The sequence below is a fragment of the Amphiura filiformis genome, chromosome 9, assembly GCF_039555335.1.
Source record: "Amphiura filiformis chromosome 9, Afil_fr2py, whole genome shotgun sequence".
Lineage (NCBI taxonomy): Eukaryota > Metazoa > Echinodermata > Ophiuroidea > Amphilepidida > Amphiuridae > Amphiura > Amphiura filiformis.
The window spans coordinates 66,843,511-66,868,657 of NC_092636.1; the positions used below are offsets into that span (position 1 = coordinate 66,843,511).

General features: G+C 37.7%; 2 protein-coding genes across 4 annotated transcripts; both read right to left on the reverse strand.

Moving 5' to 3' along the window:
- Positions 1 to 368: 368 nt before the first annotated feature.
- On the reverse strand, positions 369 to 9,100 carry LOC140160400 (microfibril-associated glycoprotein 4-like). Its single transcript, XM_072183636.1, has 6 exons — positions 8,819 to 9,100; positions 8,076 to 8,261; positions 7,808 to 7,948; positions 4,063 to 4,193; positions 1,339 to 1,597; positions 369 to 787 (listed from the first exon to the last, which is right to left on the reverse strand). Exons 1-6 carry the CDS (start codon positions 8,874 to 8,876, stop codon positions 501 to 503), a joined length of 1,062 nt encoding a protein of 353 aa, XP_072039737.1. The 5' UTR covers positions 8,877 to 9,100; the 3' UTR covers positions 369 to 500.
- Positions 9,101 to 11,889: 2,789 nt separating this feature from the next.
- Positions 11,890 to 24,903, reverse strand: LOC140161353 (microfibril-associated glycoprotein 4-like). Of its 3 annotated transcripts, none has more exons than XM_072184840.1 (5): positions 24,684 to 24,903; positions 22,862 to 23,000; positions 21,619 to 21,749; positions 13,150 to 13,408; positions 11,890 to 12,593 (listed from the first exon to the last, which is right to left on the reverse strand). In XM_072184840.1, exons 1-5 carry the CDS (start codon positions 24,858 to 24,860, stop codon positions 12,307 to 12,309), a joined length of 993 nt encoding a protein of 330 aa, XP_072040941.1. In that variant the 5' UTR covers positions 24,861 to 24,903; the 3' UTR covers positions 11,890 to 12,306. The 3 variants fall into 3 exon arrangements, 2 of the variants coding, with proteins under 2 accessions (XP_072040941.1, XP_072040942.1); XR_011860091.1 differs by lacking the exons at positions 11,890 to 12,593; positions 21,619 to 21,749; positions 22,862 to 23,000; positions 24,684 to 24,903 and adding exons at positions 13,876 to 14,005; positions 16,106 to 16,435; positions 17,008 to 17,193; positions 17,542 to 17,762 and having other exon boundaries at positions 13,280 to 13,408; XM_072184841.1 differs by lacking the exons at positions 11,890 to 12,593; positions 13,150 to 13,408 and adding exons at positions 19,778 to 20,079; positions 20,686 to 20,944.
- Between the last annotated feature and the right edge of the window lie 244 nt (positions 24,904 to 25,147).

Genomic DNA, 25,147 nt, shown 5'->3' on the forward strand with positions numbered 1-25,147 from the left:
ATAATGAAGCTATACGTCTGTCATGTGGACTCCCTCCTAGACTCCCTTGCTGACAGAAGACTGTAGCACCCATGGGTACGGGAACAGCGCAATACCCTTCTTAAAAAACTTTTGAATGGACGTAGTGAAATATAAGTTTTGTTTGTACAACTTTTAGCTGCTATATGAAATGATTGTAAATAAAAAAAATAGGCTATAATAATAATTTTGCCCGGAAAATGTACAGGAGGAAAATAAAAATCACAGATTTTACGTAAAGAAAAACCTATGGTGGGCTCCACCCTACTAACGATCGAATTTGATGATTAGCGTTACCTCCGGTGTAAGGTATTACAGTGAGTTGATGCCGGGAGTTGATGAGACAGGTGCCCTGTACAATTCTTAGTCGAACATTGCTGTATTTATTGCCGATTTATTTGCTTTATTGCATTCACACCCACAAACCTCGTCTGAAAGTGAATGTAATTCGTAGGATAAGCTTTAAGTTATTTCTCCAAAGCTTAAATATTTATGCTCATGTCAGTTGTCTTCATAGATGTATATTCGTCGCTCCAACTCTTCCACACAACCCCGTCATACATGTCTTGCACCGTATGCGCGTTTGCACAGCATGCGGCCTTGTAGTCTCCATTTAGATTAGACTCCAGTAGTTCATGACAGTCTTTTCCATTCCTGTCATTACTGAACCACCATCCTGTATGCAGATTGAGTGTGCTAGCACACTCTATGCGACTGCCATGATCATGTGTAAGAAAGGTGCCTGGATTACTCTTCGCCAGACTATCACCTACGAATGAAGGAGAAACAGAAAGAGAGGAAAATGAAGAATATTTGATGACCCATCGGGTAAAATTAAATCGTAACATCTTTGTTCGTTTGTGGCAGAATGCAATATAATAGCGATAGAAATAGTTGATGGTTGTAAAAGAACGTAATTTTAATGTTGTCAAGAGAGGTGAAAGACGGATTACGAATTGGGATAAACCATGGTTCGCCGTGCAACAAGGTTTCAACTGATGCAACGTCGGATTATAAAGCCTAAGGTTGTCCGATGGTCCGTTGTCGAGCTTACGTCAGTTGTGACTCCGATAACTCGATAAACACTTCAATCCGACGACGGTCCAATTGAAACCTTGTTGTTTGCTGTGGATTCGGGTCATCAAAGTACGTTTCAAGCTCCGGTGAAGTGTTTGTACGTTATGCGTTTTAGTGGTACAATGTTGAATCAGGTCACAGGGTATGAAATACATTACATACTTTCAAAAGTGACATTAATTGTGGTTGGTTTTGAGAAAATATAGGGTTATGGTTAGGATAATGTGTTTGTGTATGTCTCACCTATATCACCATGCCCGCCTCCTGATCCCAGATCAAGAGTGTAATCAGGATCTACCACCCGAAACGTTGGGTATGTATAAGCAGCCACTTCTCCTGCAAACTTCTCTAGTCTTACCCTTAGATTCGCGTAGGTAGATGTCACTATCTTGATGTTTGCATTGCCCCACCAAAAACTACCGCACAGATCACCAAAGCCAGATTCATACGTCGTCCAGTTTTGATAGAAACTTTGCTCTCCGTCAATTCGTTTTTGAATCACCTATCATCAAAATAAATTCAATTTACTTCAATGCAATGCAATTCAAACTAACATTCACAAGTAGGTTATCATGGCTACATGATATGTTATTGATTTCAACATAACTAAAAAGTAAAAGCATTTTCTGACCATAAGGTGTGGCATCGCGAATAAGCAACTTTTGGAGAATATTGGGTTTGAAGAAATGCCAACATAAAATCGAGTTGTGTAAATCAGACATTAATTATATTTTGTACTTAATGTGGAAATTTCTGTAGTAATATCAATATATTTTATCCTCAGATAACTTTCAATATGGAAAACACGCAAAACACATGTCCTAACCTTACACCATCTCGGCCCCCGTGTAATCCCTATGGCGTTACATTACGTTGGCTTCATTCCACAGTGGCGTTTTAAGGTTATGAAAGGCCTGTATGCCGTGCAATGTTTTTCATTTTGCCGATATTCCTTAGTTTGTTTACTGTTATAAAACGTGTATAGAAAGTGGTGTAAGGTGGATACGGCACTATGGAAAACACTGAATTTCACTTTGTAATCTTACGCCAAATTTAAGAAAGTAATTGTCAATTAATTAGCTAATTTTGCTTGCCGAGGCTTTGCAAAATGAAAGAGAACATCATTCAAAATTGAATGGAATTTGTTGCCCGATGTTGAACAATTTAAAGCGGCATTGTATTATACCTTGGACATGGAAAATTTGGTAAACGGCGCCCACTGCAAAATTTAATTGCTGCTCCCATATGACCAAGACCTGTACCGAGAGTACAGTACAGTCAGTACTTAAGCAGAAGCAGAAAAACCTATGTTTTAAAAAATGACCAAAAATCCCAGGGGGCACTCCATATATTGGCACGTGTCGTGAGCTTGTCAATGGACCTCTTTTTTCTGCAAATCTGCCACCCAATGACCCTCTTTTTCATTAGCTTACACCCAATGACCCTTTTTAGTAGAAATTTATACCAAATCTGCCATTTTTGTTGTGCACTTCGAGCCCATTTTGAACAAATTTAACACTTTTGTAGCAATTTTAGCTTCTTTTAGTACCTTTTGCACAGAAAGTTATTTTTCACGGTCAATAACACCCACTTGTTGGCATTCCCACACACAATGACCTCCAATATCTTGGAGCCATCACTGAGTGACCCCTCTTAACAACAAAAATCCCCACCGATAGACCCATAGTGTCGAACTCCGGTAGGCTCAGGTACGTTACTTTCATATTCGAGTTCCCCGGGCAAAATCACTTTACGCCACTATGGAATGAAGCCGAAAGTCGTTCAACCTTTTTGCGTGTGTTTTCCGTTCCGTCGACAAACTATGTGACCGTTTTCCGCTCGCTGCGATTTGTCGGTTCTTCGTTGAAATGACTACGCAACGGCAAAATGTCCACTGTCTACAGTACTGGTCTAACGACAAAACCCAAAACATCGAACGAATTGTACTTTAGATACATGTACAGGGTGTCCCAGAATGATTTGTACCGTGTTTGCAAAAATAACTAAAAATAGAAGACGGGCAGTGTATCTATTTTTGATACCAGCATTATAATGTTGGACATGTCTCCTACTTATTCTATTAATTTCAGCACGCTACCTTTATTTGTTTTGGCGTGGCATGCAATAATGTAAAATCGATGAAAAACGACTCGCATACCTTTCAAAAATGGCACGATACGATTAAATGAAGAACGTGGGATGTTTGGCACAACATTTCGACGACAACTACTGTTGGGGTTGCGCCTTAAAGCTTGCCGGACAGCTGCAATGTTCGCTCTAGTTCTTACAGTCTTACGAGCACCTGAAGCTTCACTCTGCCGATTCCTGACAGTTCCGTGCTCGTCAAACTTCTTTACGTTATACACTATCGTCTAATAAATCTTCTTTGCATCTCAACATAGCTGCCGGTTTGCCAGTAAGTTTTTGAAAGAAATCCACGCTGCTGTACAGTAAATTGAGGAGCCGTCTTTTCTGTACCACAACCAGTTCGATCTCTGCAGGCATTTCAAATGACATGGACCTCACACCACAATAACTATATTTAAAACTACCGCCAAAGAGAGAATGGGATTAGGCCACAAATCCTTAATTCCATATAATAATTGCTTCGTAACATCATAAATAATAGATAGATATCGGCTATTTAGTGGAATTATGAACAGGGCACAACTAAAATACCTGCATAACTTTTTCCAAATAACTTTGTGCTGAACGGTTAGTAATGTTACAGATTTTCAAAATAGGTTGCGTTGTCAAAACTTAGAATTCACCATTTTTACGCAATCTTCTATAACTTCTACTAGAAACGTCCAATTTTTAAAATCTAAAAAATCTGAGAAAGCTAAATATCTGTAGCACTTTAAATGCAAAACAATATGACCATTCAACATGCCCTTCATACCTAAAAAATTCCATCTTTCCCGGTATAGATCATTCTGGGACACCCTGTATATAGCACTAACATACCAGTCGTGCAGGTGTGTAAGCCAATCGGCAATAAGCAGGAATAACGTTTGAACCAACAGTCAGGTAGTAAACCCCGTTTACGGTGTGTGAGTTTGCTTTTACATCGGCACAACTTGAGTAAACAGTTGATGCTGAAAGGAAGAAATTGTCGTTTATTGATATTAATATAACTAAGATGTTTTTTTAATGTAACCTGCTTTCGATTAAACGCACATGACATAGCATATTATAGGTGTGATTAATTCAACAGATATCCACCCATTTTTTTTTCTTGAAGCAGGTTCATCAGTAGAAAAGGTTCTTTTCTGGTACTTACTCAGAAATATTTCAATTCCTATCAGGAATCTTGATCACTCTGTTGTGGTGTTTCTAGATGTTTGATGAAACGGCAACACTGTTTGGTCTTGATGACGTAACCAAACTTCCTGGTTGCTGTTTTTTGATGAGTTGATCGTAGATATTTCTGAGTAAGTACCAGAATAATTGGATCTGAAAAAGAACCTTTTCTACTGTATATATATCCACCCAAATTGACTTATTTCCGGAATTCCAAAATGTCAGTTGATTCGGACATAGAATTTGCGAATTTCGCATAAATGAACACATATACGGTACCCTATTGGGCCACTAATGTTGAATGTAGGCCCCTATAGACAAATAGGACGATGTCTTTGTCAAACGATATCATCTGCAAGAAAGGTTATGCACACAGACATTATGTAGTCCTAGTTATAAGTTTCTAATAGCATAACAAATCTCCAAACAATCAATTGTGTGTCGAATCTTATAATGAATAAATAAACATAATAAACGGAAGCCTGAAATATCTTCACAAATAGTTCCAGAGAAATCCGTAGTAACAAAGAGAGACGCTGCACCCCGGCCAGACTCCGACTGATTTTGGTTGATCGCATCACATATATAGAATTGGCTTCATTATTAACTAAATGCAAACTATAGATGGCGCTATTTATCCTAAATCATAATTATTTCTTTATTTGCAAGGGTTAGGTGATTAATACTGCCATTAAAACAGCTGGGATAGGTGAAACAAGCAAGAAGGAAATTTTATAAACATATTTTATCAATCAATAAAAGGAATTATTTGTATTAAAAGCTTGAAAGAAAAATTTCCAGTAACTAAATAGCGCCACCAATTTTGTCATTAATAGATACATTTTATATCCGAAAAAGCTTTAAAATATACTGTCAAAGTGAATAATTTTGTAAAAGAGGGGATATTAAAGTTGAGAATGACTCAAAAGCATTTGTATACATTAGCATGATATCACTTTTAGCTGTTTAAGCCTAAAATTTGGTTGTACATGATGTTTTGTTTGAAAAATTAATATGGTCCCATCAAACAACCGTGGGAAGGCGTCAAGGAGTACCAACTTCCCTTAACAGTCACTCACTTTTGTGGACTTCAAAAAAAAACCTTCGACTCCATCAACAGGTCCGTCATGTTCTCAGTGCTGCGGCATTATGGAAAGGACTCCAATAGTACCGTTTATGGTAGATGGCAGTATCTCAGAGCCTTTCCAAGTAACAACTGGAGTGCTTCAGGGTGATGTGTTGGCACCATTCCTGTTCATTATCCTGGTAGACTACCTTCTGAAGAAATCAACTTCTGGAATGACGCTGGAATTGTTACTTACACATGTCGGTCAAGCAGGTATCGTGCAAAGATGTTGAATGACCTGGATTTTGCTGATGATATTGCCCTGCTGGAATCTTCCATAGCCCGGGTCAGCTTACTAGGACTTCAACTGCAGCAGCAGATCTAGGCCTTCATCAGCGCACCTAAGACAGAATATATGACTGCAAACTGTACCGCCCAACCAGCACTTGAAGTATATGGTAGTACCATCAACCATGTCACAGACTTTAAGTATTTGGGTTCCAAGATGGGCTCTAGTGTTGGAGACCTAAAAAGAAGAAAGGCACTAGCCTGGGCAGCTTTCTGGAAACTGGAACGCTTTTGGAGAAGCCGTCCCTGCCAATCGAAACAAAAATCAAGCTGTTTCAGACAACGTGTTTTACTGTCTTTCTGTATGGGTGCGAGTCATGGGTAATTACCAAGGACATAGAAAACAAGATCAATGCTTTTGCAACATCTTGCTACAGAGTCATGTTAAACATCAAGCGTGTGGATCGGATTCCAAATGAAACCATGTACAACCTGACCAACTCCACTGTTTGCCAGAGTCAAGATTCATCAACTCAAATTTCTCGGCCACATACTGCGTCTTGAAGATGGCGAGCATGTGAAAGAATATGCCATTTATATTCCACCACATGGGAAGAGGAAACCGGGACGGCCGCGCACACTGTACTTACAGTATGTCCAGCACCTCCGGGGAGATACTGATGGGATGCTGCAGCCAAATAAAATTGTTTAGTTGAACATGTTGGACTTGTAGTCGCCTTCTCCGCAGCCGAATGATGATGATGCTGCGCGAGGATCTAGTTGCCGTCAAAAAGTAGTAGTTCTTCACGTTTTGACTGTGATAGAGTCGTGGTATACTATGATATCATGGTGGTGGTACTTATATACACTGGGTGTGCATTGAGGTTCATTTGCAAAAAGTTATATGATTTAGTAGAGGAGCAGCGGTAATGTTCCGTGACCAAATCATTGACTTGCCTGAAGGATGCTGAACAAGTTGGTTCAGGCTGTCCTCTTCAAATTCTTTAAAAGTTCTGGCAATTTTTGGTAGGTCAATTAAAGTTAAACTGGAGGTCAAAATTGAAAAATGTCCCAATTCTTTTGAAAAGTATGTTAAATTATTCATATGGCCATAAAGGAATCCAATCGGTCCGCCTTAAGTTTGGAAGGGACGTATAGGTATAGGCTGTTCTTTCTTTACTGTTTAGATCGCTTCCTTCATCTCCCTTTCGTACCACCTGCGCTCAGGGCCGTCGCTAAGGGGTGTGTGACACCCCCCATACATAATTTTGTCAAAACCATGTGATTGTTGACAAGTGTTGTATAGGTATAGGTGTGATTGTCGGTACGAAATTGTACTGTTGTTACGTAATAGACCTATTGTTAATGTTATAGCAGGTACTAATTAAAAAATTTGATCGAAAATTGTTTTGACTCCTACCCCACTTTTTAGATTCTCGAGCGCCGTCCGCTAAAAAAATTTGGGTCTACATTTCACAAAATATTTCCGTCGGCAAAACATGCTGTACACCCCCCCGAATCATACGGGTCTAGCGACGCCCCTGCCTGCGCTCCCTGTCTAAAATCACAACGTTCTTGTCGAAGGTGTGATTCGTGCTGTCCAAAAACCTAGGATAAGGTGTGAAACCGTTGCCTCTCAAAAACGCGAGTCCAGTTGAATGGTTTAAAGAATTTAATTTTATATTTGATTATACCTGAATGAATGACAACCTTCCCAAACGTATGTAAATATTATTAAATATTGTACAGTGAATTATAGTTATAGTGGAGGGCGGTGGCGCAGCAGCATAACCCCGGCAGCAACATTAAAAGGAGGAGTCTGTCCTAATCGCTACGAAAGAGGGGCACTCCGGCTTGTGAACACAGGTTCGCCCTCTTTGCCCATTTAGCGATTTTAAATTGTAAATTACATGTAATTTGATCTAATATATACATAAAAAAATAACAACAATTATTATCTGGTCAGAAACTCTAATATATTAACTACAAAACACTACAAATTAAATGGTTGTAAGTTGTAACACAGTGTAAATATCAGAAAATCAGATATCTTACATTTTGGCTCACAGCTGTTGATAAAGGGCGATTTGACTTCCCCTTGGCTAGGGTTAGATACCATTGTGCTTATCGGCAAAGGCGTCACTGTTGCACCAGGTGTTGTTGGAACGCTCGGTGTTTGCGTTTCATCACCAGGTGCTGTTGGAATAATGTTTCAGCATTTTGAGTAAAGAATAATGAAATTAAAATTTAATAGAAATCGTACATTATGGCTTTAACTTACAAAAAAGAAACAGAGGAATATAATAGGTCTGAATCAACTTACAGCAGTGTGACGGAAATAGTGTGTTAGATGTCTTATATTCCACAGCAACGTTATCGTTATGTCCGCCAAATTTAAACATATCACATGAACAGCTATCCTTTTGTGTGACAAACCAACGCCATTTAATACTATGAGTTTCTTCACGATGCACATAACAATTATTACAGGCGACATAATCAAATGTTTCTGTGAAAGCAACATTGTAAACAAACATACTTTCAAAATATTACATAAAGACATATTATGTATCTAGATGGATAACATCATATACCGTATAAACAATTGGACTTCGTATTGATCCTTGTGGATCTCCAATTATGATCTATTGCTCGATAAATACTGTGCCATTGCAATCGAGCCAACACAAAAACGTTTTATAGAAAACGTTTAAATGTTGATTTATATAAAGCTTATAAAAAGTTTTAATGACATTCAGAAAACATATTTGAAAACTTAATGCAAAACGTTCTAACATTATGTTATTAAATGTTGACAAAATAATTTGTAAATTTTTTTTATACAATTGTTTTTCCATATAAACCATTTTAAGAATGTTTACATGACCTTTATATAACCCAACATTTAAATGTTACTAAAGCGTTTTGACCGAAACCACAACATATAACCCGTTTTTAAAAATATTTTGGTGGTTGCTGGGAATTCACATAGTATTCCATTGCTTAATAACCTTTGAATTTAATATTAGTGAAACAGATCAATTCGGTTTAAAATCGTCTACTCACCTGCCAATGAAAACACCAAAAGAACCACAGTTACGGAATCACATCCAAAGAGAAACATTTTGATCCGAATTTGATCACAATGTATGTTTTAACATAAAAGAGGCTGATAAGTCATAAGCACAAAATAGAGCAACATCAGAACAGCAATGTGTTAGTAAGGGTCTTATGCATTTGCTGCGCCGCCAACTCACTTCGATTCTTGTCATGAAACACGTAATGTTCCCTTTATTAGCTTTTATTGCATTTAATAAATTATAGAACGTGTAGCTAAGGTACTCTTGAAAATGGCTTATTAAGAGAAAGAAAGTCGCCATCCCAATGTATTGAACACGTTGCTAAGGTATTATTGATAAACGTGTCTTGAGTTAGTAGAGAAAAACAAAATCATGATAAATATTTAATGCATCAATCTAAAACCAATCAAGTGTGTATATAAATAATTAAAATAAATAGGTTTAAGAGCTTTTTTGAGTACCCATGATGCATAGGTGATCATGAAACACAAATTTCTTTTTTAATCGAAAAAGAGATGGTCTACTGGTATAACCTTCATCAATCTTTAATGTTATTTTTTCCTGACTGGCAGTGAATGCGTTGACACCAGTGAAACAAGCAATTATAACTTATTTGTTTTCTCCTTGTATACGTGCCCCTTCATCAGTATGCTCCGACTATATTTATACATACGTATTTATAAATACGCATGTGACCACCTCCGCGCTGCCATAACAGCTTGTAGATTGTAAATCTCGAAGTGACATAGTGGGTGGTCTTCTTGTACATTTCATATCAATTTGTAAGCGCTCTTTAGCAAAGTCATAGTTCATTGAATTTACAACAGTATGACAAAACAAGCGAAAATAGTAACTTTTTGCACAATATTTACAAAAGGGAATTGGCTATTGCTTATTTTAGTGACGATATAAGTGTGCTGTTTCATTTAATGACATAAAATTTGACAAATATTGTAAGGAACACTTGAGGTCTTGACTTTTAAAACCTACATTTTGGTCAAAAATGTGCTTGAATAGGTAGTTTTCAACAGATTTACCACATTTGCCTTGATAACATTGAATTGCGTTATATGTTGACCAAGTGACGAAAAGTGTTTTAGGGGGAAGTGTTAGCTTATAAAAAATAATAATATAATAATAATTCTGATTGGATGAAGGGAACACTTGATAGAGGCACATTTTCCAGCTATAAGCTCCTTTGCTCATACAACTCAGCCGTGTAGTGTAATCAAAGATGGTGGAGACAATTCACTGCTTGCTGTTCTCTGCTGGGAAGCTCTTGAACGAAAATGTGTGCTCAGGTGTATCGATGTGGACACTGTGCGGAGATGGTTTATAAGAGAATCGTTTTTGTGCAAATGCAAATGCAAAGACGGTAAACAGCACGAGACTACTGTGCAGCAAAATGGTGAATTTTGTTCAACTTTGTGATCATATTGTAAACGTTTTCGTAGATAAATATTTTTCCGTCGGCAAATACTTTTTGATAACATATTACAAATTCGGACCCCCCCATGTGTAATAATTTTGCTATTCAATTAATACTTCAATTTGATGATATTTATCTAAAGATAAAGAATTCCTATCCTTTTTCAACATCATGAGGACATGTTCATGTTTGCTGGTTTTGGACCGTCGTGCCAATGGGTCACGTGCGTATTTATAAATACGTATATAAATATAGTCGAAGCATACTGTTCACGAGCAATGTGATATCATTCAGTTTGATATTGCTATTGTCATTACTCACAAAAATTTGGATATTTGTTCATCATCTTACCATGACCTTGCTTCAAACGTGTATTGCTCAATACTAACTCCCAAAAACATGTCAAATCAATTTGCATGCTATGTTTAAATGTGGTGATGAGTTCCACAATAAAGTACCTCTAATGATTTTGAAAAGATACAAAAACAAAACAAAAACATCTTTTTGATTGATAAATACGTATTTCAAAAGTGCCTATGTTTCTCATGACAAGGAATTACGAAAAAACTAGATTTCTCTTTGTATGAAAGTTACAATTTGTAAATGACAGATTTGAACCGACCTAGTGTGTTTAACACGATATTATCGCGATGTGAGTTACAGATTCAGCATACGGTAGCGTCCTTATCAAATATGTATTTACAATCTTTAGAAAATTGGTACATCTTACAGAAGCTATTGGAAAAAACTTTCAATGAAAACACATACTATGCAGGTAATAAAGAACTTGAGCCTGTTTCCATCAGGCATTTGTCCGCCGACAAGGGGGGGGGGGGGGTTAAGGGTGCGTTACCCCCGGGCCCGGGGTCCTAGGGGACCCGTAAAACTAAAGAAAGCATACCTTAATGGGTCCATAAAAGCAATGAAAAGACACCTCAGGGGCCCCGTAAAAAGGGGTCCTGTGCGATCATTTTACCCCGGGCCCGGAAGTGATAAGATCCAAAGCGAATTAATTAGAGTGTTTGTTCGTTCGGACACTTCCTCTCTAACATTGACCAAATTTGAAAATTGTACCAGCACCGATTCACAATTTAATGAAGCATCATATAATTCAGCGCTGCTCTTTTCTTCCTTTTGTCACATGATAAAAGATTTCTAAATTATGATAATTTTATAGCATTGTCCCTGAGAGTACTAGATTAAGAGAGGCGCTACTTCGATCGCAGAAGTGAGGACAGTGTGCACTCATAGAAATTGTTCGTTGGCATTACTCAGTAAGTTGATGTAAGTCGTTGCGTCAACTTTCCGAGTAATGCCAACGCGTATAATTTTGAGTAACGCTGACTCGATATCATTATGTTGGTCGCACTCATTTGCACTTACTTTATTGAGTTGTTACAACTCAGAAAATGAAACTAGGTTAGCATAATTTTCTAGAGGTGTGCTATAGTATACAAATAAATATTTGAATACTGCTAATTGTGCAGAAAATGATCCAATTACGTGAATTAATTGGAATAACTCAAAACAATAAGTACCAGTAACTTAATATGAACGAATTACATCAACTTACATGTTGAGTTACAATAACTCAACTAATTGGTTCTTTGAACCTGTTTATTTTTCTAAGTTCCCTGAACTTGAATTCAGAAGTTGGCATTACTTAAAACGTTGACGCAACGACTTACATCAACTTTTTAAGCAATGCCAACAAAGTTGATTAGTTGACGGAACTTTTTGAGCTTTTTCAGCATTTTTTAAGTTCGGATAACTAAAATGAATTTTGTTTTGGCAACTTTTACACTATTTTTGAGTTGTCCAAACTTACTCCTTTTGAATTGCGCCAACAAGGCGAACAAGTCATTTCTATGAGTGTGAGTTCTGGACTTTGTGTAAGAGCATGAAAAATGTATAAGAGTCTGTTGTGACCATGACCATGCGGCCATTCCAAAAGGTGATTCTTAATATGTACGACATAACAATAGAAGATGGTCAGAAGCGTTCTGAGTGTTAAGTTATTTCCCCTAATGTGAAATCTAATGCTCTTAATAATAAATGCCCATTTCAGTTGTCTTCATAGATGTATATTCGTCACTCCAACTCTTCCACACAACCCCATCATACATGTCTTGCACCGTATGCGCGTTTGCACAGCACTCGGCCTTGTAGTCTCCATTGAGATTAGACTCCAGTAGTTCATGGCAGTATTTTCCATCCCTATCATTACTGAACCACCATCCTGTATGCAGATTGACTGCGTTAGCGCAATTTGGAATACTGCCATGATCATGTGTAATGAAGGTACCTGGATTACTCTTCGCCAGACTATCGCCTATGAATGAGGGAAAAACAGATAGAAAATTAATAAATATTTGATGACCCATCGGATGAAATTTGTTCTTTTGTGGCAATATAGTTTACAAATAGTGTAATGATTTCACAAGAGGTTCGGTCAAAAGATTAGACAAGTCATCTTTCAAAGTGTAACAATGTTTTAACTGGTGCAGTGTCGAATTGTAAAGCTATTAAAGCTGTCCGTTGTCGTGCTTCGTCAGGTGTGACTCTGACTTCGTCAGCCCTGAAGAAGTCAGAACTCGATAACTTCTTCAATCCGATGCATGGCGCACCTTTACTTGCTACTGTACTTTTACTTGCTATGTATTCCCGTCGTGGAAGCCTCACAACTTAATATCTTTCACCAGAGGCAGTCTCAAGCTACGGTGAAGTGTTAATGTCGTGATAAGAAATTTAGTGGTACAATGTTGAATCAGGTCACAGGGTATCAAGTATATCTGGTACATTACATACTTTCAAAAGTCATATTACTTGTGGTTGGTTTTCAAGTAACTTGGGCTAGGATTAGGATAATGTGTTAGTCCATGTCTTACCTAATTCACCATTTCCGCTTCCTGATCCCAGATCAAGAGTGTAATCAGGATCCATCACCCGAAACGTCTCGTATATATACGAGTCCACTTCTCCTGCAAAGTTCTCTAGTTTTACCTTCAGATTCGCGTAGCTAGATGTAACTATCTTGATGTTTGCATTACCCCACCAAAAACTACCACATAGGTCACCAAAGCCAGATTCATACGTCGTCCAGTTTTGATAGAAACTTTGCTCTCCGTCGATTCGGTTTTGAATCACCTAGTCATCGAAATAAATTAAAGTCAATTCATTTCAATTTAATACAATTCAAACCTTGTGACATTCACAACTGCGCGACAAGATATGTTAATGATTTCAATCGAATTAAATATCCTTTTCTGACCACGTCATTCAAATATGTGGTCATTCTTTGGACTCACAAAAATATTTCAAAGCCACAAACATCTCCCTATTAACAATGATGCAAATACTTTTATTCAAATTGTGATGGTTTTTACCTATATAGTGGCTAGTACATAGTCATTTTTTACATGTGTTTTTACGTTCCGGTGACAAAGGTGATTTGTTGATTCTCTGCTCAAATAATAATATTTAATTATGTCCACGCAACGGCAGAATGTCAGCTGCAAAATCCAAAACGTCGCAACATCAAACCCCAAAACCCGTAGAAAATTACTGTACTTTAAACATGTTAGATATAAGTATATATTAGCCCTAAAACATACCAGTCGCGGATTTGTGTGAGTCAATCGGCAATAAGCAGGAACAACATTTGATCCAACAGTCAGGTAGTAAACCCCGTTTCCGTGTGTGAGTTTGCTTTTACATCGGCACAACTTGAGTAAACAGTTGATGCTGAAGGAAAAATGGTAGTTTATTGATAATCATTATTATAACTGAAATTCTTTTTAACATGTCTAATGCAACCTGCTTTCGATTAAACGCACACGAGTAGGTATTACGCTACTTCGGAGCCATTTTAGTAGGTGGTTAATTCAACAGATATCCACACAAAAAAACTTATTTCCAAAATAGGACGATGTCTTTGTCAAACGACCTCATCTGCAATTAAAAAAAAAAGGTTATGCACACAAACATTATATAGTTCTAGGTATAGGTTTCCAATGGCAAAACAAATCAGCGGTTCAATCAGGGTTCGGGTTTTTATTAGGACACTACACCGTCTGTAGGTATTCTTGTTCCAATTTAACAATTGTGTGCCGAAATTTACAGCAAAACGTAAGGAACGGAAAATGGAAATATCTCCAAGAATGCTCCCAGAGTACTCCTAATAGTAACAAAGAGACATAAAGTCAATAAAGCTTTAAAAATAAGTTCTGCTGCAGACGCTGCGCCCCGGCCGGTCGGACTGTGGCAAAACGAATGCCGACCTCTGATCAACTTGGACCTCTTGGATAATTTTACTAGGGTACATTGTGCTGCTGCAATGTCAGTAAGATCTGAGAAAGTTTCGCCCTGACACAAAATCCCTATTTATTAGGCAATTTTAATAGTGAAACAAGTAGGAACAACCTCGGAAAAGTAACTGAGCTCAATTATAGCTTAAGTTATACCAGGTAGTATGTACCACAGTAAAACAAATCATTTGAATGAACACAGCTAGCTACCATAAACTGTACGCGATCCCACCGCAATCGTATTTCAAAAAACAGCGCCAATGCACGATCTTGCTCGTACTTAAGGTTAGCAACTATTTTAAACTGTTGCGGTTTGGAAGTTCACAGCATCTTGCGAATGGTAGTGAGCTTTGGCCAAATTGCATTGATCATTTAAGACTGATGCTGCTCCTAACTTGTGTAGTAATCTGGTAGCAATTAGTTGCTGTAAATGTACTTTGTCATAGTTTTGGTCACTGCAACACACCGACATCGCCTGGCTAATAATTATTTGATGCAGCAGAGATATTAAAATAAATACACGGGATCGATACACGTGAATTGCTATGCACGATTTTGATATCAGACGAAAATCTTCGGATACCGGGTTGGAAAATGATGAATATCTCCCGTAAATGATTTTTTCTCAAGAAACCAGATGTGGTCTCATACACTTGAAAATACGTGTTGAACAGATATGATAGTCGTTAGTTTGCGCTTTGAAGAAAGGCCATGCGTCTTGAACTCAAAATCTGACCAAAATTCTAATTTTATATTGCGTTGGTCCTGTATATAGCTGCACTCACTACAGTGGGGGCAGTATGACCTTTTGACCGCAATGTCGTATACAAGCTTACTCACACAGCGAGAAATCAATTACCCCGCTACTGCCTCTCATATTAAAGGTCGGAAGAAAATTGCCATGCGTGGCTGTGGATTCAACCTACCATGGCGATTTCTACCATGAAGATATAGGGGCGATGACACTGTGTGCAAGTGCCAGCTGTTAATATGTACTTGAAACTCACTTACAACACATAACGTATTCACAATGTGTATATAACTACATATTTATAACTGTCACTCCAATAAAGCAGCTACATTGGGCGTGTGGCATCTGTGAGCATCTGTCTTACAATTCAACCTTAGTGTTGACATAGTGTTAGAGTCTATATTTTTCTTGTTCCGTGAGGAATAGGGTTAGTTAGTCTGTAGCTTACTTCTACGATGAAAAACGAATGTTTTACAGAAAAGATGCTCATGCACTTTGTGTTACTCCTTCGCTAAGTGAACAATTTTACAGGCTCGTTCACTGAAATGTCTCCACGCTTTATTGAATGACGAGGTCATCGGCTCCGTTCTGCCTACGCGCGCAAATCAAGTAAATATGAACTCCTGTTTAATAGCTGTTCTATGTGTACAGCTTCAAAATAATTATTATTAATAGTATTACTATTGCTATTATTATTACTAGCTATTACTTTTATTATTATGATAATATTTTGCATCTTATGCATCTTGTAACACAGTGTAAATATCACAAAATCAGATATCTTACATTTTGGCTCACAGCTGTTGATAAAGGGTGAATTGACCTCCCCTTGGCTAGGGTTAGATACAGTTGTGCTTATTGGCAAAGGCGTCACTGTTGCACCAGGTGTTGTTGGAATGCTCGGTGTTTGCGTTTCATCGCCAGGTGTTGTTGGAATGCCCGGTGTTTGCGTTTCATCGCCAGGTGCTGTTGGAATGCCCGATGTTTGCGTTTCATCGCCAGGTGTTGTTGGAATGCTCGGTGTTTGCGTTTCATCGCCAGGTGCTGATGCCATGCCCGATGTGTGCGCGTTATCACCAGGTGTTGTTGGAATATTCACACCGGTTTCGTCAGTTGCTGATGGTAGCCATATGATAACATTGACAATTAAAAAAATCATTATTGCAACACCAACAATTGCAAACACCACAACCATGACAATCACCTCTGCCGCCACAACCACCATCACCATCAACGTCATTGTCAACAACATCATCAACATCATCATCATCACCATAATCACGATCATCATCATCATCACAAATATAGCTACAAATGAAGCAATAGCATAAATGCACGAATAATATGATAGCCCCCAGACCTTTCCGGCGATGCAACCAATGGGCAAATCCTGGATCCGTCACGGGTTGGGGTGTGGGGTAGGCAGGGGTGGTGACTAGATCCTATGTAAAAAGTTGGGGGAGGCAGTTGCGGATCTAAAACAGTCAGGGGCTCAATTGGAGAAAAAAATAGAAAATTTTAGACTAATGTTGTTTGAGCATTTTGAGTAGTGAATGTGATAGAAACCATACACTATGGCTTTAACTTACGGAAAAGAAACGGGGGTGTATAGGTCTAAATCAACAAGAACACTATGGCTTTAACTTACAAAAATGAAACGGAGAGTAAATATGTCTAATTCAACTTACAGCAGTGTGACGGAAATAGTGTGTTAGATGTCTTGTATTCCATAGGACCGTTAGCGTTATATCCGCCAAATTTAAACATATCACATGAACAGCTATCCTTTTGTGTGACAAACCAACGCCATGTCATTTTATTAGTTTCTTCACGATGCACATAACAATTATTACAGGCGACATAATCAAATGTTTCTGTGAAAGCAACATTGTAAACAGACATACCTTAAAAATATTACATAATATACAGTATACAGATGGATATCATTGGCTTCAAATATAAACAGAATTGGGCTTGCTATTGATCCTTGTTGATCTCCAATTATGATCTCTTGCTCGATAAATACCGTGCTATTGCAACCCAGCAAACACAGAAACGTTTTATAGAAAACGTTGAAATGTCGGGTTGTATAAAGATATGAAAAATAATGACAAAAACATTTTGGTGTTTGCTGGGAATTCACATAGTATCCCATTGCTTAAATAAACTTTGAATGTAATATTAGCGAAACAGATCAATTCGGTTTAAAATCGTCTACTCACCTGCCAATGAAAACACCAAAAGAACCGCAGTTATGGAATTACATCCAAAAGGAAACATTGTGATCCGAATTTGATCACAATGTATGTTTTAACATAAAAGAGGCTGATGAGTCATATTGACTCAGGATCAGATCACATCAGGATAGCAATGTCTTAGCAAGGGTCTTGTGCATTTGCTGCGCCGCCAACTCACTTTGAATCTTGTCAGGAAACAGGTAGATTTCCCTTTATGATTGGTAAACGTACTCTTGGAAATGGCTTGAACACGTTGCTAAGCAATTAATGATAAACGTGTGTCTTGAGTTGGTAGAGATAAACATAAATATTTAATGCATCAATAAAACTAAACCAACCGAGTGTATATTGAAATAATTAAAAGAAATTTGTTTATGAGTTTTTAATGAGTTTTTTTCGAGTACCCGCGATGCATGGGTGAACATGAATAATTATGAAACACAAATTTCTTTTTTAATTGAAAAAGGGACGGTCAACTGGTATAACCTTCATCAATATTTAATGTTGACATTTTTTCTGACTGGCAGTGAATGCGTTGACACCAGTGAAACGTGTATACGTGCCCTTCATCTGTTCAACTTGATATCATTCAATACGATATTGATATTGTCATTAATCGCGTTATGAAAAATACAGTCACGGACAAAAGTTTGGATTATTGTTCATCATCTTACAATGACCTTGCTTAAAACGTGTATTGCCCAATAACATGTAAAATCAATTTGGAGAAGGAATTATTTGTATGCTATGTTTATTTGTGGTGATGAGTTCTACAATAAAGTACCCCGAAAGGTTCAAAAAGGAAAATAAATTTTTTTGTTTTTGTTCCTTTTCACAAAAAAACACCGTAACATTTGTACCAAAAATGTCATTTACAACATTGGTTTTGTTACATTTTGTCATCCTAGTAACTTTTTGACTGATAAATACGTATTTTTATATCAAGGTATGTCACCAAAAGGGTCCCTTTCAAGCACATATTAATGCACGACTACTAGGCTGTGTCACTTTAGACCCTTTTCCGATGTAAAGTTTTAAGAATCATCCCTCGTGTACCAGTACTCGGACATTTATTATAACTATTAGAACTATTATAACCCTGATCTTAAGGAAATGAAGTTTAACTTAAAAGTTACAAACAATAATTGAAAATCTAAAATGCAGTTGGTATCGTAATCGTATTTTATTTCCATCACAAACAACAATAATCAGAAATACAACAAAAGCGGTCCAGGCAGTTTGAACAACGAAGATGTAGTGGGAACAAAATAAAGGCAAGATTTCAGCGTTGCGGCATCAATGATTTTACTTGGCTTCGCGCTTCCGAACGCCGCATGTATACCATCTTTAAGGCGCACCGCGCACCATTGGATTTTCAGAAGAGTGTGGGACTTTGAGTCGGTTGGAATTTTACCACCTTTTTTATTTACAATTTTATTGTATCTTGGGATGTGCCCTGACCCCTGAGTAATTTACGCGACGATGCTGTTGTTGGGCTTTACGTCCCATGCGAGGGAGCGGAGATATAAAGTTTGCTTAACAGCGGCAAACCCCTCCGTTGAAACCCCGGCCTTGATTGAAAACCTTAACTCGTCATTTAAGCCAATGCTCCTAATTCCAGAAAAATAAAGCACATTTTGGGATTAAAAACAATTATCCTGTTTTGTAAAAAGAAGCATACCCTTTTAAAAATACAAGTTGATGCATATTGAGTAAGATCATAATGTTATAATTATGTTGATCATAGAACATTATATCAATGGCTATTCAGTGCCAAACTGCATTTTATTAAAATGTTGCTTAAATCGACAACAACAACTTTGACCAAACGTTACCATAAGTAGCAACACAATAAATGTAGTAAGAAACTGAAACAAAGCCTATGATTTTACTTAATAGTATTTATATGTTCACTGAGAAGTATCTTTAACATAAATTAACAGGAGACAATAATTTACTCCCAAAAACATTCAGTAAGCTTTTAGGCAGATTCCCAGCAAACATAAACCGTTTTGTTGTCGGGTTATATAAAGCAATTTGAGCTTTGTGGGGGACACAATTGCAGACTTTATGCAACATTGTTCTGTTTTTATCAAATTCATTGAGGTTTGAGGTAATATTTTCTAAACTTCGTAACCAATAATTGCTAAAATGCACTTGTACCAATTTTTGTAAATGGGAGGAGGTTAATATCTGTTCCATTAGTCAACAAATGAATGTCAAATATTTTATGCTGTTATTAATAAATGCTCATTTCAGTTGTCTTCATAGATGTATATTCGTCGCTCCAACTCTTCCACACAACCCCATCATACATGTCTTGCACCGTATGCGCGTTTGCACAGCACTCGGCCTTGTAGTCTCCATTGAGATTAGACTCGAGTAGTTGGTAGCAGTTTTTGCCATCCGTATCATTACTGAACCACCATCCCGTATGCAGATTGAGTGTGTTAGCGCACTCTGGACGACTGCCATGATCATGTGTAATGAAGGTACCTGGATTACTCTTCCCCAGACTATCACCTATGAATGAAGGAGAAACAGAAAGAGAGATGAAGAAATATTTGATGATCCGTCGGGTGAAATTGCATCGTAATATTTTTGTTTATTTGTGGCAGAAATGCAATAGCGATATCGTTTACAAATAGGCCGGTGTGATGGTTTCACAAGAATTTAATATGATGCCACAAGAGGTTGAGTTATGAAATTGTACAAGCCATCTTCAGAAGTATGTTACCCCGGCCGGCCGGACTGCGGGAAAACGAATGACGACCTCGGATCAACTTGGAACTCATGGAGAATTCCACTAAGGTATATTGTGCTGCAATATCAGTAATATCCCATAATGCTTCGCCCTGGCAGTAGAGATTCTCACAATGGGTGCAGCGTCGAATTATAAAGCTATAGAGGTTGTCCGTTGTCGAGCTTTCGTCAGGTATTACGAACTTGATAACCTTTCCAATCTGATGACGAAACCCGTTGACACCAAGTTGCTAAAGGATTCCCGTCGTGATATTACTCCCTTACAACTTAACATCTTTCACCAGAGGCAGTCTCACGCTTAATACGTCGTGTGAAGTATTAGTGGTACATTATACACTTTAAAAAGTCATATTACTTGTGTCTCACCTATATCACCATAGCCGCTTTCTGCTCCCAGATCAAGAGTGTAATTAGGATCTATCACCCGAAACGTTGGGTATATATAAGAAGCCTTTTCTCCTGCAAACTTCTCTAGTTTTACCTTTAGATTCGCGTAGCTTGATGTCATTATCTTGATGTTTGCATTGCCCCACCAAAAACTACCACATAGGTCACCGAATCCAGATTCATACGTCGTCCAGTCTTGATAGAAACTTTGCTCTCCATCAATTCGTTTTTGAATCACCTAGTAATCGAAATAAATTAAATTCAGGTCCATGCAATGGGATCGTTCTGACATTCACAACTGTACGACAAGATATGTTAATAATTTCAATATAACTAAAGATCCTTTTCTAACCATACCATTTTCGAACACGTGGTCCTATTCTTTGGAACACACAATGATACAAATATTTTTATCCAAATATGATTAGTTTAAAACCGCTCGAGTAAGTGGAAGATTGTGGAACGGGGCTGCTTCTGCTTTTCACACACTGTCTTCAAGAAACAGGTCTTGTTCCACCTTATTCCACTTACTCACAGATTTCTTGTGTTGAGTGGCAATTATTGGGCCGTGAATGTGGTCCCGGAAGCTGTTCCATGTCAGTGCGTTTTTGCTGTGGTGTCAGTTGGACAATTGTTTGGTTACTGACCAGTGTTTAGAGTAGAGTATTGAAGTAATCCTGTGTGCAATTTTGGCTCCTTTTTATGGCCAGGATTTTAAGATATGACCTTGTGAAAAATTGTGAAAGTTTCTTTTTGAGCCCAGTTTAATTATATTTACAGGTCGATGCAACGTCAAACTGTCCGCTACAAAATTGTCGCAACTGCAAAATCCAAAACGTAGCAACACCAAAACCCAAAACGTCGAACATTGATTGTACTTTAGTAACAAGCATATATAGCCCGATAACATACCAGTCGTGGATTTGTGTGAGTCAATCGGCAATAAGCAGGAACAACGTTTGATCCAACAGTCAGGTAGTAAACCCCGTTTTCCGTGTGTGAGTTTACTTTTACATCGTCACAACTTGAGTAAACAGTTGTTGCTGAAATAAATAAATTGTCGTTTATTGATAATGATAACGCACATGAGTAGGCATGGCATTGCTCTACTCCGGAGCTATTTTAGGGTGTGAATAATTCAACAGGTATCCACACAAAAAAGCTTATTTCCAAAATGTCAGGGCCACTATTTTGAATGGAGGCCCCTATAGAAAATACAAATAGGAAAGAAATCTCACATCAGTGTACGACTGTAGTAAAAGTGGCACAATTGTGATTTTACCCTAAACATATCTCGAGATTAAAACAAGCAAATTGAACAGAACAAACGGCATTTGAGAGCTAAGACTGCGCCCTTGACGTTGATTTAAGCATCATGTCACAACGGTATTTACTAATTGCCATAGAGGGCGCTTTTCACTTGCACAATTTTTTTAAGGCAGAAAAGAGTGGACTTCTTTTCTACTGGTTCTACTGGTCTGAAATTATCAAGTCTGTAGCTTACTTCTAAGATGCAAAAACGGGTGTTTTGCGGAAAAGTTGATAACACACTTCCTTGTGTGACTCCTTTGCTATGTGAATTTTACGGGCTCGTTCATTGAAATGTCCCCACACTTTATGGAATGGCGAGGTCATCGGCTCCGTTCTATGCGCACAAAATAAGTGCACTTTGTCGATAATAATAATGGAATTGAGGGTACCCTTCCGTCTTACCTCTCCGCGGTTCTCTGTACTTACGTTCCCCAACGCTCCTTCCGTTCATCATCTGAAAAACTACTCAGGACCCCGCGTGTTAATTTATCATCTGCTGGTATGCATTCCTTTCGTTATGCTGCCCCTGTAGCTTGGAATTCTCTTCCTAACAACATCCGCAATATCACTTCTCGTGCTCAATTCAAATGTAGTCTAAAAACTCATTTTTTCCAACATGCTTTCCCTGATTCCCAAGGTTTTTTGTGTTTCACTGTGTGTCCTTTGCTTCTTTTTTGTCTTCGCGCACTGAGATCTTTTTGATGATTTTTGCGCGGTATAAATATGCTCCATTATTATTATTATTATTAAGTAATATGAACACCTGTTTAATAGCTTTCTATGGATAAATTAAATGGTTGTAAATTGTAACAAAGTGTTAACATCAGAAAATCAGATATCTTACATTTTGGCTCACAGCTGTTGATAAAGGGCGAGTTAATAGGATTAGTCACCGTTGTGCTTATTGGCAAAGACGTCACTGTTGCACCAGGTGCTGTTGGAATGCCCGGTGTTTGCGTTTCATCGCCGGGTGTTGTTGGAACCTGCCGTGGTTTATAAAAGGAATTAATGCGAGATTAAAAAAACATTATCATTTTTCTGAGTGTAGTCTGGTTGTTTGATTATACAAAGAAATTAACAATGGAAGTTAAAGCATTCGTGAAAAATATAATTCAGTGTGTGCGACACGATTTTTCCCAAGTACTGCCGATTACCCTATACTGTGGTTCAGCTCACACAAGAATACTGATTTGGCACACTTCAGATTTACTAAAGCATTTTTTTATATAATATAAAATACTAGAGTGAACAATAGCTCACGATGCTACTCTTGTTGAGGCAGGTCAAGAACTTATATTCGCCGTAAAAGTGATGATGTAACAGGATGATGAACAAGTAACATAGCAATATGTGAATACAATTTTGAATATATCGCACTGCACTAGTACTTTCACACGGTACCACTGCATTGAACCATAGATGTCAAAGAACAGGAATAAAGACCTGGATCGTAATTCTATAGAATATTCATATCGTGCTGATCACTCGCACCTGTAAAAATCTTTGAAAAGAACGGTATTGTTTTCAACGTATGACTGCTGACATACACGGGTGATGAGTGCAACCTGCTTGCAGTGCAGGGCGATATATTAAAAAATAATTGTATTCACTTATTGCTATGGTAGTTGATTCTGTTACATCATCATTTCTACGGTGACTATAAGTTCTTAACCTGTCTCAACAAGAGTCGAATAGGCACTATGAAAGACAACCACATGGGCCAATCAGGGGTTCACAACAACAAAAGTGAAGGTGTACAGTAAAGCACCAGACACATGAAATAAGATGCTTATGCACTCTGCTCTTGAAGTATGACAGTCTTCTTTTCCTCATAATCAATACTTGCTCTCGTGTAAACTTTAAGTTTTCGGTATTAATGTCCACACTTTCTGATTATGCAAGAAGCAAAAATCTTTTGACTTATTCTATATATATATTGTATAATTCATTTGGTAAATTAAGCTTAGTGTCTTTAAGATATATTGCTTCGGAGTGTTCGAATACTTTTTTGCGCAGTATATTAATAAAAGATATAATTTTACGCAACCACATATTTCAGTATACCTTGAGATTTTATGTGTTGTAATGTTTTATTTTGAAGAAACTTGTATAAATGTACAAATGTATATACATTTTGCCTTCAGAATCTAGGGCTATAATAGGCGTATCGAGTATTTTATACGTATAGGCTTACTTACCATGATTCACGCAGGCTCCCCAATTGATTCATGAATGAATAATGGTACTCATGAGTACTTTGGTATGAGTATTAATTTATCACAAGTACGGGTACTATTTCACGAGTACGAATACATATCTCTGAGTGCGATTACGAGTACCGTACTTGGACTCGAGTACGAGTATTCCTAGTCGAGTGTTCAAATCATGTTTAATTGTATTCCAAACCAAAGGAGCTTGTCTTCTAATAATATTGGTACATCATTGTTGAAATTATATGGACGATACAATGGAGAAATGATGGTAGGGTAGCTTTGAATAGATATATTTTGAATTAAAATATTTGTTAAAATTCCCAGGAAGCAATTTATCAACAAGGGTCTCACCCCAACACCCCCCCCCCCCCCCTCCTCCTCCCTTTCGCTAGATCTGTCTCTTCTCCCGGTCCCGTTACCCTTTTATTATTAATAAACTAAATTTAGACTCACCCAGTCAGATAGTGTCGAGAATATTTTGCAATCTTGTTGTACCAATATGTTTGTTTGTAGACCACTGGACGATGTTATAGTCATTAAATCGCAAATTATCGCCGCAGATTTACACAAATTAAACGAATTACAACCAGGTTTGCGAAGACACCTGGCAGCACAATGCATTGCATTCATACTCTGAAAGGTAGACAATTTACTACCAGTATATGCCTTGTCAACCTCTACCATATGGAACTTCGAATTCTGTGATTGAAATTCCGCATTCGTCAAAACTATTATCTGAATGATAATAGTTGCAAGAATTCGACAAACGCCGATAGTCGAGAGTTGCTTCATCATGTTTCCAGTTTTAAACCTATCATGTTATAAAGGTAAAACTATATGTATGACAATCGAGTGAGGCGAAAGAAAATAACAAACTGTGGTTAATTAGGGTGGAGCAAAGGGTGCCTTGTCAAGTT

What these genes read in the sequence shown, in the direction of transcription:
- LOC140160400 (XM_072183636.1), bottom strand. Translation starts at nt 8,876, where the DNA reads ATGTTTCTCTTTGGATGTGATTCCGTAACTGTGGTTCTTTTGGTGTTT. An exon ending in TTTGGTGTTTTCATTGGCAG is followed by an intron (nt 8,262 to 8,818) that starts GTGAGTAGACGA and finishes TTGCTTTCACAG; the next exon opens with AAACATTTGATTATGTCGCC. An exon ending in ACTATTTCCGTCACACTGCT is followed by an intron (nt 7,949 to 8,075) that starts GTAAGTTGATTC and finishes TTATTCCAACAG; the next exon opens with CACCTGGTGATGAAACGCAA.
- LOC140161353 (XM_072184840.1), bottom strand. Translation starts at nt 24,860, where the DNA reads ATGAATGCAATGCATTGTGCTGCCAGGTGTCTTCGCAAACCTGGTTGT. An exon ending in CAACAGCTGTGAGCCAAAAT is followed by an intron (nt 21,750 to 22,861) that starts GTAAGATATCTG and finishes TATTTATTTCAG; the next exon opens with CAACAACTGTTTACTCAAGT. An exon ending in CTCACACAAATCCACGACTG is followed by an intron (nt 13,409 to 21,618) that starts GTATGTTATCGG and finishes TTCGATGACTAG; the next exon opens with GTGATTCAAAACCGAATCGA.